This window comes from Pan troglodytes, chromosome 11 (genome assembly GCF_028858775.2).
Source record: "Pan troglodytes isolate AG18354 chromosome 11, NHGRI_mPanTro3-v2.0_pri, whole genome shotgun sequence".
In the NCBI taxonomy this organism is placed as follows: Eukaryota; Metazoa; Chordata; class Mammalia; order Primates; family Hominidae; genus Pan; species Pan troglodytes.
The window spans coordinates 16,240,234-16,254,302 of record NC_072409.2 but is presented as its reverse complement, the minus strand read 5'-3'; the positions used below and the strand labels follow the sequence as shown (position 1 = coordinate 16,254,302).

Genomic DNA, 14,069 nt, shown 5'->3' with positions numbered 1-14,069 from the left:
GCCTTCACTGAGAGGCAAGTCCCAGGTCAGCCAGGCTTTGAGCTTCCTGAGTGGGGTTAGTGCCCAGGTATGACCCCACACAACCCAGCCTCTCCATGTGGTAGGGCTGCCCAATCTATTGCCCCAAGTCACAAAAGGAACCAGCAGCTGGCGGTCTTGGACTTGCCCTTGGCGTGCCTGCCTTGCCCTCTCACGAGCTCCGTTTGCCCAGGGTGGGGAAGAAATTCCTCTCCCTTTGTCAAAACCCCACAGGGTAAACCTGTTGCTTTTATGTCCCCAAATTTACATTTCTTTATTCATTATTCACCATGTACTTATGAAATACTTTAAGTGCTAGATCTGTGCTGGGCCCTGACCATCAAAAGTAAATGGTACAGGCTGGAGGGGGTGACTTCGACGAACACTGTGACTTCGGCTCAGGGAAGGCTAACATCTGGGCAGGGTCTGTGGGGGTAGGGGACAACCAAGAGAGTATGAAGCCCAGCCCACACATTCATGGGGCCTTTAAGTATGGACTGTGACCCTGTTCATCAGACAACTCAAAATTCACACCCCCTTTCCTGACCATAGTGCCTCAGCACAATATGAACTTATACATTTTTGGAAGAAATCCTAGAATAATACACTCATATTACATTTGGTTGTTTGTGTTAAAAGCAGCAATTTGTCCGCCGGGCGCTGTGGCTCACACCTATAATCCCAGCACTGTGGGAGGCCAAGGGGGGTGGATCATGAGGTCCAGAGATCGAGAACATCCTGGCCAACATGGTGAAATCCCATCTCTACTAAAAATACAAAAATTAGCTGGGCGTGGTGGCGCATGCCTGTAGTGCCAGCTACTCAGGAGACTGAGGCAGGAGAATCGCTTGAACCCAGGAGGCGGGGGTTGCAGTGAACCAAGATTGCGCCACTGCACTCCAGCCTGGCGACAGAGCGAGACTCCATCTCAAAAAAGAAAAAAAAGTAGTAATTGGTCAAATGTAAATGTTTAAACTATACTGTAATTGGTATCACCTTGCTTAGGCCTGTTTTCAATTTTATATACACTAATACTACAAAATGGAAAGTACCTTGGGTCTCTGTTGTGTTCTGAGAGGCCCTGAACCCAAACCAGGTCCTGAAGGAGGAAGGGTGGTCCCTTGGGAATAGCAAGTGCAAAGGCACAGAGGCACTAGCGAGCATGCACGTGGACTACTGCAGTTCCTCCGGTGGCTGCATTTTACAGTGCGAGGGGAGCTGGGAGGGAAGCGGGGAGGGAAGCAGGCCTGGGAAGCAGGGGAACCTGGCGACCTTGAAGGCCAGGCTGAGGAGTGGAGAGCCTTTTCAGGGAAGTTTTTCACTGGGGTAGCCCATGGTCAGATTTGGGGTGTCTCTTGCAATATGTTTCTTTTCTTCTCTATAAAAAGCCCAGTTATCCCAATGACCTATGAGGGCAGGGCATACAGGTGGCAGCGAGGTCACTTCCAAAGCTTCAGAACCGGAATAAAGACATCTTTCGGCCCCAAAGATAGACCTAAACCTGAAGTGCACCTGGGTCCTGGCAGCGCTCACTGCTGGTCTCAGTCCCACCTGTCCCTAACACTGGCCACATGGCTGGCCACAGGATTGGGCTTGCCAATTCATTCATTAATTCAAAAGCTATCAACTGAGAACCTACTATGTGCCAGACACTCCCCTAAGCACTGGGATATCATAGTGAACAAGCAGGCAGGGCTCCTGGTCTCACTGGAGCTTACAGTCTGGATAGGGAGACAGACAACATGCACGTAAACAAATACATATGCAGGGAGTGGCTTATGCTATGGAGAAAATAAAATGAAGACAAGATGGGGTGACTGTGAGTAGAGGCGGTTAGATTAGGGTCATTGAGAAGGTGACATTTGAGTTGAGACCTGGATGCCAAGAAGGGGGTGCATAGGGAATATTTGTTGATGGCAATTGACACAAGTCAGAATGAAAAAGGCTTATTCCAGACTTCATCTGGGAGAGTATTTATTAAGCACCTACTGTATGCTGGGTCTAGTGGTCAACAAATCAAACATGGTCCCTGCATTGAGAGCTTACAGTCTAATGGGAGAGAAAAACGTTATATAAAAAAATATGCAAGCCGGGCGCGGTGGACCACACCTGTAATCCCAACACTTTAAGAGGCCGAGGTGGGCGGATCACCTGAGGTCAGGAGTTTGAAACCAGCCTGGCCAACATGGTGAAACCCCATCTCTACCAAAAATACAAAAATTAGCCAGGTGTGGTGGCACGCGCCTGTGATCCCAGCTACTCGGGAGGCTGAAGCAGGGGAATTGCTTGAACCTGGGAGTTGGAGGCTGCAGTGAGCCGAGATCGCGCCATTGCCCTCCAGCCTGGGCGACAGAGCAAAAACTCCATCTCAAAAAAAAAAAAAAAAAAAAAAAAGGCAAATAAGTATAGATTCAAAAATTGTGATCTGAGGAGACCATGAAAGAAAAGGGAGTGAATGACGTTAATCTGGATGTCTGGGTCTGTGAAGGGATGTCCACTCCTCTTAGAGAACATGAGGATCTCACCTTTTAGGGAGCACACTGGGTTTTCATGTATTTCTTAAACTGTTTATTTGAAAGCAGTTAAATTAAGAGAATTCTCGCAAAGATAGTACAGAGTTGTCAATATACCCCACGCTCAATTTCCCTGTTATGACTGTCTTACATTGGATGGTACATCTGTCACAGTTAGTGAACTAATATTGATGTTATGATTCACTAAAGCCCATACTTTTTACAGATGCCTTTTCCTAATGTCCATTTTCTGTTGCAGGATCCCATCCTGTCTCCTTAGGCTCCACTGGGGGATAGCTGTTTCTTAGGCTTTCCTTGTTTTTGGTGACAGTTTTGGGGAGTACCGGTCAGATATTTTGTAGGATGCCCCTCAACTGGAATCTGTCTGATGTTTTTTCTCATGATTAGATTGGAGTTGTGGGTTTGGGAGGAAGATCACAGAAGTAAAGTGTCATTTTCATCCCATCCTATCAAGGGTCCAGACTGTCACCACGACTTACCAATGTTGCTGTTAACATTGATCACCTGGCTGAGGTGGTGTTTGTGAGGTTTCTCCATTATAAAGTTACTTTCCCCTGCTCCCTTTCCATACCGTACTCTTTGAAAGTCACTATGCACAGCCACGCTTCAGAAGTGGGGATTTTTGCTGCAACTCTTTGAGGGCAGAGTACATAAATTGGAATTCTCCTGCACGGATTTGTCTATTCTGATTTTTATGCATTTTTACCAGTATCTTTATGCAAGGTCTTTTTGCTTTTCAGGAGTTCAAGAACCCTGTTGGTATTTCTAGGAACCTAGAAATTTTGTTTTATTTATTTATTTATTTATTTATTTAGAGACAGGGTCTCAACTCTGTCACCCAGGCAATCACAGCTCACCGCAGCCTCAAACACCCCAGGCTCAGGTGATCCTCTCACATCAACCTCCCGAGTAGCTGGGACCACAGGCGCTTGCCACCATGCCCAGCTAATTTTTCTATTTTTTTGCAGAGAGGAGGTTTTGCCATGTTGCCCAGGCTGGATTAAAACTCCCAGGCTCAAGCAGTCTGTCCACCTCAGCCTCCCAAAGTGTTGGGAGTACAGTTATGAGCCACCACGCCCAGCTGAAATATCTTATTTCAATTAACAAAATGCATGAAGTTACCAAGACATTACATTGGAGGGTAGGAAAAAAGCCAATAATTTTTTTTTTTTTTTTTTTTTTTTTTGAGACAGAGTCTTGCTCTGTCACCATGCTGGAGGGCAGTGGTGCAATCTCGGCTCACTGCAACCTCTGCCTCCTGGGTTCAAGTGATTCTCCTGACTCAGCCTCCCATGTAGCTGGGACTATAGGCACCCACCACCACGCCCGGCTAATTTTTGTATTTTTGTAGAGACAGGGTTTCACCATGTTGGCCAGGATGGCCTTGATCTCTTGACCTCGTGATCCACCCACCTCAGCCTCCCAAAGTGCTGGGATTACAGGCGTGAGCCACCGCGCCCGGCAAAAGCCAATAATTATTTTAATTTTTTTTCTATTGTCAATACCCATTAGTGAAAGAAGATTTGGGAAATAAAAGCGGAAAGAGAAACTCTCTCATCCCACTACGCAGGGCTATTATTCACATTTCAATTTATCTTTAATTTTTCTTCTGTGCACAGTTATGACATAGGATATACTATGTGTACTTTTATTTCTTGTCTCTTCTTGCCTTTTTTCTTTTGCTTATTATCACATCAAAAACATTTCCCCCATGTTGCTATACAAACTTCCTAACAATTATTTTCAGTAGCTGCTAAATATCCCCTCAAGTGTCTTATAGTATCCACCTCCCCGAATCTAGCACGATGCCTGGCACATAATTATTTGTTAAATGAATGCATATACAACAAAATAATCATTCCCTCATTTTTAGAAATGTACATTTTCCTTTTTCCTGATTCTAAATAGTTCCAAGACAAATAGATTATCCCTTTAAGAATAGTGTCCCAGAGTGGAATTACTGGGCCAACAGGGACCAAAAATAAATAAATGCACCAAACCAGAAATCTTCCATCTCTCTGCACCACTGGCAGTTGTGCCAAGGGTAATAATTTACAATTGATTAAAGAGTTTGTGGGGTGTTTTTTCCCCCATCTTTTCTCTCCCTCCTTTCCCTCTCCCCTCCTACCAAAAAAGGGGAGAAATTATCTGAGAAGGTGAAGATATTCTCAGACAATCATATTAACATATTCCAACAATTGCAATTTGCAAAATAGTAATCACAACTCCCAGGATCTGGGAGGCATTAATCAAAGCTGCAGGTTTAATTCCATTTTAAATATTGATGAAATGTGCTTCGGCAACCTCACCCTGGCGTGGCAGGGCCAGGGGAGCCGCAGAGAGGCGCAGGGGAGGCGGAGGGAGGGGTTGGTGAGCAGCTGCTGGGAGGGGAGGCATCTGTGATTCAAATTGGTGGCTGTACAGCCAGGTAGAGAGTGAAAGGGGTAGTGAAGAGGGCTGTTAAGTCCATTGCTGTCAATTTTTAACGATCAGGGAGGGGCCTGAGGACTGGTTCAGCACAATACACCCAGTTTGTCTGGTTTCAGGGGTTACTGCTGAAGAGGTTGCAGCTGCACTGATTCGAATAGCCTGGAGACTTCAGAACTGTAATTATCAACCAGGCTGCTCACAGTGTGGCAAAAGTGGGCTCCACCAGCGCTTAACTCCTTGTGTGCTGACACATCATCGCTGCTTTCCCCACCCCTGGATTTCCCAGCCACAGCAGGGACTCCCAGGCAGCCTCCCCAGAGGAAACTGAGGCTCACTGGCTGCTTGCCAGAGTGTGCCAGGCAGCAAGCCGTTTTCCTTAGGTCTCATGTAAAGAAATGGTGGGCAGGTGGTTAGTGATGTGGAGGCAGCCTCAGCTCCTGGCGTGCTCACATCTGCCCTGGGGTGAGAGGTCAGGCTGCAGAGCCTGGTGAACCTTGGTCTGAATCCACTGGCGATGGACTTAGGACAAGGCTCTCCCCTACCTGACTGGGCTGTTACAAAGATCCAATGAGACACAGTGTCTGCAAAGCACCAAGCACACATAGGCTGTCTGTGAGCCTCCATCTCTCTGCCCCTGGGTCTGGTGCCTTTCACACAAAAGGAAGGCATCTCTGGCAGGGGATCTGATTCAGGCAAGCTTTCCGCCAGCCCTCTGTATTTCAGCTCTCAGGGAGTGCCCTTGTTCCCAAGCATCTGCCATTTGTCACCCAAGGAGGGTGGACACACCCATCCTCCCATCTCTTAGGCAGGAGGCACTGGGCTAGACACAGGGTAAGGAGAGGAGGCAAGAACTCCTCCAGTGCTCTGGCCCTCAGGAGAACTGGTTAAAGGCAGGGAGTGGCACCAAGGGAAGGGAGGAGTGGCAGGAAGGTGGAGAGGCAGGAAGGCAGGGAGAAGGCAGTGTGGTGTGAAAAAAGCATGGGCAGCTGGAAGGACGGTGCAGGAAGGATGAGCAGGACTCGTTGACCCTCCTCCTGGAAGGACTGTAACCCCAGAGACATTCTCCACGTATCTATGAAGGAGTGTGGCCAAGAACGCTTGTCCCAGCATTGTTCCTGGTAGTGGGAGTTGCAGGCAACCTCCACATCCACCACCGGCATGGAGAGGAAAATGTGACGGAAGCCAAGCGTGGAATATTAGGCAACAGTAAGAAGCAAAGAGCTGGATGTACACACAGCAACAAGAATAGATCTTGAGTGAAAGCTGTGAGACATAATGAAAGCCACAGCACAATGCCATTTCTGTAAATTAAAAACACATTTGTACACAAAACAACAGCACATATTTTACAGAGCAACATGCATTTTGAGGGGTCTCTATCCCACCATTGGTGTAGGTCCCTGTAGTGGTGGAGGAGGGGCCCAGTATGGGTTTGGAGGAGAAAGGAGGAAAAATGAAAATAAAGTAAATCCACGGAGGGGTCTTGCACAGAGAGATGATGGCAGCGTGCTGTGGACTGAATGTGATTCACTCAAGTCTCTTTATTTGAGGTTTAAAAAACAGCACAGGCTTTATAGCTGGACAATCCTAGGTTCTAGTCTGAGCTCTCCCACATACTGACCCTGTGGCTGTGGACAAGTGCCTTGGCCTCTGTGAGCCTCTGTTTGTTCATCTGTAAAACGGTGGCGAAGGCTTGCCCATTGCGTGGTTGGTCACAAAGATTAAACTAAGGAGACACTGCGTTTAGGGCTTTCAGGCACAGCAGCGAGCTCCTGCCCCTCTCCGTTCCCCACTGAAAGGCCTGGAGTAAACAAGAGGGTGTTAGTCCCCTGGAGAAACCATGGGTTCTTGAAAGGGTCAAGAATGGAGAGCCTAGAGAGGAAACGAAAATCTCAGGACTCTGTTTCCTAGCACCACCAGCAAGGCCTAGACCCGCTGTCCTGGGGCTGTCGTGCGTGGGCTGTCAGACCAGGCAAGTGCCCGAAGCAGCTGCTCTCTGCCTGTCAGGATGAGTCCAGCTTAGGGTGGCCAGACTCCTCATGCTTGCCTCCGCCAGCAGCATCCACAGTTAGAAACCCTTATGTTCAATTTCCCCAAGACCAGCCACTCCGAGGAATTCAGTGTAAATGAAAGGTCTGTTCCTCCCCACACAAAACTACACAGACTGACCATCGACGGACCATCCCAGTCCCAAGGCCCCACCTGGGGAACCCCCCAGGCCAGGAAAGGTCCCAGCGAGCACCAAGCATGACCAGCTCTTCCTCTTTCCTTGCAGATGATGACGAGCATGAGTGGATCACCCGTACCTGTCGAAAGGGCTAGGACGAGATCGTGGGTCACAGGCCCGAGCCGTGAACTCTGTGGCTGCCTCCACCAGAGGTTTCCATCTGCCCTACTAGCATTGGCTGCCCTGGGGGACGGGCTGTAGTTCTAGAACCTGATTTTAACTCAGGAATAAAGACTTTCTGCGGTCAGTGGCCCCAGGTGTATTTTCCTTAAAAGATTGTTCCTCAGTGGGCATCATTTAACCTGGACAAAATTGTGAGCTATAGATATTCCCAGGCCCCACCCTAGACCTCCCAATCAGAATCTCTGGGAATGGGGCCTAGTAATTTGCATTCCCAGCATTTCTCATGCATCTGAACGTTTGAGAACCATCTCTTTATAATAATAGATAGATGTAATTGAGCACTAACCGGCGCAGGTAGTGCGTGTGCATTATCTCCGCTCCTCACAACAGCCTTGCAAGGGGAAGGCTTTTGCAGACGGGGAATCTGAGGTTCAGAGAGACAGAGTGACTTGCTTGGTCTCAGAGGGCAGTAGGACCTGATCACTGTGCCCAGTCCTGCAGCAGTCATGGGTTCTTAGTTTCTGTTTCTGGTTGGGCCAGTGAAGCCCCTTCCTCATCCCTCTTTTCTGCTTATCACTAGAGACAGAAACTAAAAACCATGGCTTTAGGCTGCTGAAAGCCTAAAACAAAACAGAACAGAAAAACAACAACAACAAAATAAGGTGGGTTGGACAAGCTTGTTAGGCCCAAGAATGATTACTCAGGCCTGTCTTTCCCTCTTGGCAGCTCCCCCATTTGAACCTCACATCCTAAGCACAGAATCAGCATGGTGCCATAGAAAGAATGTGGCTTTGGAGGCTGGGTGTGATGGCTCACGCCTATAATCCCAGCACTTTGGGAGGCCGAGGCCGGCAGATCACATGAGGCCAGGAGTTCAAGACCAGCCTGGCCGACATGGTGAAACCCCATCTCTACTAAAAATACAAAAATTAGCCGGGCATGGTGGCATGCGTCTGTAATCCCAGCTACTTGGGAGGCAGAGGCATGAGAATTGCTTGAACATGGGAGGTGGAGGTTGCAGTGAGCCAAGATTTCACCATTGTACTCCAGCCTCGGTGACAGAGTGAAACTCTGTCTAAAAAAAAAAAAAAAAAAAAAAAATGTGGCTTTGGCATCATATAAAAAATGGTTATAATAATGCTTTAAAACAATACAGTAGCCGTGTGGTTAAATGAGATAATACAAGTAGGGGACCTGGCGCATAGTAGGTATTCAATATGTGTTTGCTTTAAAGAACAACTTGTTAGTGGTGCATATAATCATTCCTCAAAATCATCCCAGAGGTCACATTTGTCAGCTAAAAATCAGAAGAGGAAGCGACAACATGTTCCAGGGCCACATATGGGCCATATGCATCCTGGATCTTTGTCTAACTGTTCCTCCTTAGAGGTTGCTAGATCCTGTTACCCCCTATGCTCTGTCCCCTGGCTCACCAGGGCTGCCCAGTGGAGGCAGAACAGTGAGTCAGGCTTGGAAGGCAGGAGAGGAAATTGGATCTCAAACTAGGGACCCAGAGGCATCATGCTGGGGCAGAGCCAGGAGTCAGCGGGAAGGGAGGCCTGGGCTCACTCTCAGCTGCGCTAGGGAGCAGACTTGGGAGGATCACCTCTCCCCAAGACGCCAGTCACCTTGGTAGATAGGGTTGTGCTCCACCGGTGGTTTCCAAACTGTATTTTGAAAGCAGAAGGTACATTCATGTAAAGAAACACACAACTAAACTCATATATTTTCAAAGATACACATATATCTAAACACTTGAAAATGGATTGGAAGAGCAGATGTATGAGGAGCAGAAATGGAATCAGGGATGGGAGATTTAAAAACTAGTAGAATAAAGAGAGGGGCCCTGCAGTCAGTGACTCATGTGCACCATGAGCTGAGGTTTCTGAGCAACTCATTTCTGTGCAGGGCCACAGCAGGCCAGGGAAGCCTCTGCATTCTGCAGGGCAGCTGTGCTCTCCACACCAGGAGCTTTGGCTTGAGCAAATGACTCTGCTGCTGAAAGAAATTTGACAACCACCAAAAAGATGCTCTCTCTCACTCCTCAGGTGATGAGGTGGTGGCTCTGGAGCCTGACAAGACCACTATAAGACCCAGTCTTGTGCAGAACCTGGGGCCCTGCTGCCCGTTCCATATTCCCTTAACTTCACCTTATTAAATTCTTCCCCATCTTCCAAACAAGCTCCTCTGCACCTCCCTCCCTGCCCCACCCTCTTGCTTACCTATTCTGTGACCTTCTCATCTGATAGGATCCAGCTTTAATACCCACCCCCTTGGCTCCCACAGTATTTGCCAGACTGAGAGCTCCTCCAGGACAAGGTCTGGCTGGGAGCCTTTTCTCAGTGTGCAGAGCCAGCACAGGGCCCAGCAGAGAGTGTATGTTCAGAGACTGGAACAGAGGGCATCAAGCAGCCTGATTTCCTCCAAAGCTTAGATAAGAAGCAGGTGTGACTGAGTACTTACAGAAGAAACCCATCGTCAGGCCTCCACAATCCATTGTTTACTAACTGGGAAATGGTACCCGTTTCCCAGGAAGGAGGATTACACTGTCCAGCAGCCCACATATTCTGGGAGCCAGGGACCTAAGCCCTTCACGAGAGAGCAGAAAAGAAATGGAATCCCATCATGTTCTGGATTTCAGTGCCAGCACTTCTACTTGCATTAACTTTATTACACAAATAAGACATTTACAAAGCACGACATGAAAGGTATGTAACAAAACAGACATTGGTTTTACAAAAAAAGTGCTTACAATTTTTTTTCCGTGTGTGTGTTTTCCCCTTTTTTTGTATTTAAATAAATAGTCTTGATGGCCTGTACGTTCCCAGGCTGCTCTTAACAGGGTAGTGGAGACATGTTTGAACTGTAACATGCTACGGCCACATAATCCACGCAAGGAATAGACCCTGAGGAGAGGCTCAAGGCAGAGTGTGTTGGGTGACCCTGGGTAGGGCTTGGTTGGCCACTTACCACATGGTTGCCACTGGGGCCTTGATGATCAGGAGCAAAAATCAAAGGAAAGATTTGAGCTCCAAGGCCAGGAATTGGGCCCTGGTTGCTCCTGTTAATGTCAGCGCCTAGCACAGGGCTGGGCACAAGTTACCACTGACTGAGTGCTGAGCTGAGCTGTACTCACCACGTTCTGAGTGGTGCCTGCTCTTTGCCCTCAGTTAGCTGTCACTGTCTTTGGAAGGGAGAGGAAGCAGGTTCCCTTCTTAGGCTGCACCTGTGCCTACCCCGCCTGTAGATCCCAGAGCAAGAATGACCTATAGGCTTTCATGTTAAGTGCCAACGTCAAGCATTTGAACTCTGAAACCTTATCCAGACTCAGTGAAATAGAGCTGCCATTGATTAGCAATGTCTGCCATGGGTAAAAACAGAGACAATGGCTGCGTATGTACCATGAACTTGCTTTCCCTGTCTTAGAGTCTCCTTCCAAAAGCAACATAACAGGTTAACCACAGCAGGAAGGCGGACTTGGGCTAAAACATGCTGATTAGCAACCTCTAGTGGAAAATGCATCAGGACACCAGGTAATTCTAGAATTACAGGATAAGCTTGGGACAAATGGGCATCCCCTGAAAACATAAATCATGGTTGTGTGTAGCCTGAGCCCTTTTGTTTGGGGTGGAAGAGTTGTAGCAGGATGGATGTTACGCAGCTGTGTCTGGCCTCTGTTCTCAGGGGTGGGCGGGGCTGGCTCCAGGAAGTATTGATTGGGAAGCTCAGAGGCACCAGTTGGAATCCTGAGCTTGGCACACTCACCTAGGCAATGGGCACCCTCTCTCTACTTAGAGATGGATCCAGGGTTAACATTCTGACTGCCATTTCACTGGGCTCTGTTCCCTCTCCCCTATAAGGGATTCCCCTTCCATTGAGAAGACCTGGCCCAAGCACCACTATGAGAGGTCAACAAGTGGCCAACAGGGGTCCCCAACTCTAACCTGTCCAAACATTCAGAAGAGTCATGGCACAGATCGAATACCATCGCTGCTATGTTTCCTACATATATGCTGGATAATTAGGTGGGGGTAGGGTCTCTCCCTGACCCCAAAGTTTTCTCTTTCCTCTCCTTAAAATGGCTAGTGCCTCTTCTGGTCCAATATGTCACCGCCCTCTCCTTGATTTCCAAACCAATGGGGGTCTTTGTTCTCCCCATTCCCTGTCTATCCCCCCTGCCTCCTAGTCTGGGCAGGCCTCCATCTCTGCCCTATTAGGCCTCTCAGGGTTGGTCACTGTCTCTTCTCTTTCTGAATTAACTTGACATAACCAGACAGATGGAAATGATAAAATTAGAACATAGCTTTCCTTTGGGGACATCCCACAAACACTGTAGAGTTTTCCAGACAAAAGCAACAGAGTGGATAACATTGGGGGTTGTCAGCTATTCAGAATTCAGAGATGGTTCCAAGGAAGTAGTAAATAAAGGCCAATGTGGGGGAAAAAACCTGTAAATGAGAAGGCCGTTGGCATCGCACAATTCAATTCCGCCTTTTGCTATTGTAATCAGCTGAAGTTGAAGAGGACTCCTGTTTAAATGGGAAAAACAGGCTGTTTCCACCCTGATTCCAGATTTCAGGGAGTTCTGCCTTCCAAGAGGAGGACTCTGTGGTGCTCCTGGTGGGTTCTGGTTCTCAGCAGGAGAGGGAAAGGCCAGGCCTCAGGAACCGACCTGGTGGTGGGCAGGATGGCGGACGGGGGTGGATGCGGAGGTGGGTGGACTCCCGGCCGCAGCTTGGACACTGGATCTCAGCGGCTGAGGGGCAGCTGTGGGGCGCCCACGGGCAGATGCGGAAGTGCCGGCAGCGTTAGTACTGAAAAAGGATGACCTGCAAGAGGAGGGCATGGGAGGTGGCTGAGCTGGGGGCCTGCCTCACCCTGCTGCCCCCCAGAGAACCTCAAAGGCACAGAGAAGAAGGGTGGACTCAGGGCCCAGATCTGAGTTTAAATCCTGGCTCTGTCAACTGACTTGCTGTGGGACCTTGGGCAACTCACTGCACCTCTCTGAGCCTGTTTCCTCATCTTTAAAACAAGGATGACAAAATCTCTCTCTGAGAATCAGAGAGATTCAATGAGATACAACAGCAGCAGCAAAAGCCTTCTGGGCATTTCACCCTGCACCTTCTGTGCCTGATTTCACGGAAGCTGCACCATAGCCCCGTGAGGGAGTTCCAACGTTCTGTTTTACAAGGAGGGCACTCAGGCTCAAAGAGGTGGAAGCGAGTGAGCTCATGGGCACACAGCGAGAAGGAGGACCTGGCACTGGAGGCCAGGCCTGGCTCACAGCAAGCTCTCCCTACCAAAGCACATTGCCTCTACCTTTCCAAGGTCACCGTGACCATAGTGGCTGACTGCTTGTTACCCACAGGGCCATGGGCTAAGCACTTCACATGCGCTTAATCTTCACATGCACGAAGCCTAGAAGTGCGTGGCTCAGACACACTGGGTGCCCGATACACAGTGGGAGATCAGGACTGTCTGTCCCTTTCCCCCTCCCACTCCCACCTCTAGCACTTGGTTGACATCTCACTGCTGCTGACACAGCCAGTTCCCTGAAGTTCAGGTCAAGGATCACTGGCTGGCTGGTCAATGGCAATGTGTCATTTCACAGTAAAGTGTGAGGGGCATCTGGTGGGCATGACTACATGGCTGTTCCCTTTTCTGATCAGGAATGTTACTTGCCCAGAACTGGTTATCACAAGGAGGTGATGGAGGAAAGTAATGATGATGATCTCCATAATAGTATCATGATCATAACCAACACCTGGGGGCATTTTCTGTGCACCAGGCTCTGTGCTGGGCTCCTTACACACATTATGCATTTATTCTCTGCAGCAACCCTACGGAGTGGGAACTATTATTATCCCCAGTTGGCAGATGTAGAAACCGCAGCTCAGAGAAACTAATTGCATTCCCAGATCTCACAGGGGAGGTGGCAGAGCTGGGATTCCGAGCTGGCCTAACTCCAGAGTGGCCAGGGTGGGCATTCCTTCCCCACCCTGGCCACTGCTCCACTTTGGCCTCCAGAATGCCTGGCTTTTAGCCCTTATTAGGAAAAGCTCTCTCAAGAGTGGCGACCCTGGTAGGACCCTTCCCCTCCATGGGTCTCAGTCTCCTCCACTGATCAATGACAGCTTAGCCCTGATTTCTAAGAACTTTCCAAGTGTTGGATTTGTGGGATCAGGGGACACAACCAGGAAGAAATGTGGCTCTGGAACCTCACAGGTGTGTGTGGCCAAATGACGATGCGGTGGAGGCAGGGGGTGCTCCCCTGAGTGCTCAGAGCACTGTTCTCCTGGCCAGGCCAGTGCTGGTCTAGATGAGTGGGTTCAGGGGCCAGCCCCATGGGGACACTGAGTCTCCTCACAGCTAGGCAGGCTCAGGCCTGGAAGGACTTGGAAGAAAGCCCAGACAATCCTGTGCTGGCCACACACATACCACACCCTGCCGCCCACCAAGCCCCAGGAATTAGAGAGTTATGGACAAGAAAAGTCCCTAGGAGCTGGCGGAAAGGCCTGACAGTGAGAGGACAGAAGGTCATGAAGGAGGGAGAGACACTTTAATGCAGACTTTCTGGATGCAAAGTTGGGGACACAGCCCAGCAAGGGAAAACTCTGGCTCAGCAGCCAAATCCAGAAGCCAGAAACTGTCTATAGCCAAATCTGACAGCCCCCAGCATGGCTCATCCCCCAGGCTGAATGAGACAGAACCACAAGCTTAGCTGAGCAACCAGGAGG

The 14,069-nt window shown here is 49.0% G+C and overlaps 2 protein-coding genes across 7 annotated transcripts in view; one reads left to right on the top strand and one right to left on the bottom strand.

The window, feature by feature from the left end:
* MORN5 (MORN repeat containing 5) overlaps nt 1-7,456 on the top strand; it is a 40,690-nt gene extending 33,234 nt beyond the window's left edge. For both annotated transcript variants that reach the window (XM_001135009.7, XM_063787530.1), the window contains one exon: nt 7,258-7,456. In XM_001135009.7, the coding sequence (XP_001135009.2) occupies nt 7,258-7,304 (47 nt within the window). In that variant the 3' untranslated portion in view covers nt 7,305-7,456. The remainder of the gene's footprint in view (nt 1-7,257) is intronic.
* LHX6 (LIM homeobox 6) overlaps nt 1-14,069 on the bottom strand; it is a 43,175-nt gene that overhangs the window by 6,795 nt on the left and 22,311 nt on the right. For 2 of the 5 annotated variants that reach the window (XM_003312266.7, XM_001135172.8), the window contains one exon: nt 9,961-12,161. The exons of 2 other annotated variants lie outside the window; for them this stretch is intronic. In XM_003312266.7, the coding sequence (XP_003312314.3) occupies nt 12,082-12,161 (80 nt within the window). In that variant the 3' untranslated portion in view covers nt 9,961-12,081. Of the gene's footprint in view, nt 1-9,960; nt 12,162-14,069 lie in introns of those variants that run through there. One more of the 5 variants, XM_003951515.6, reaches the window with a different exon arrangement.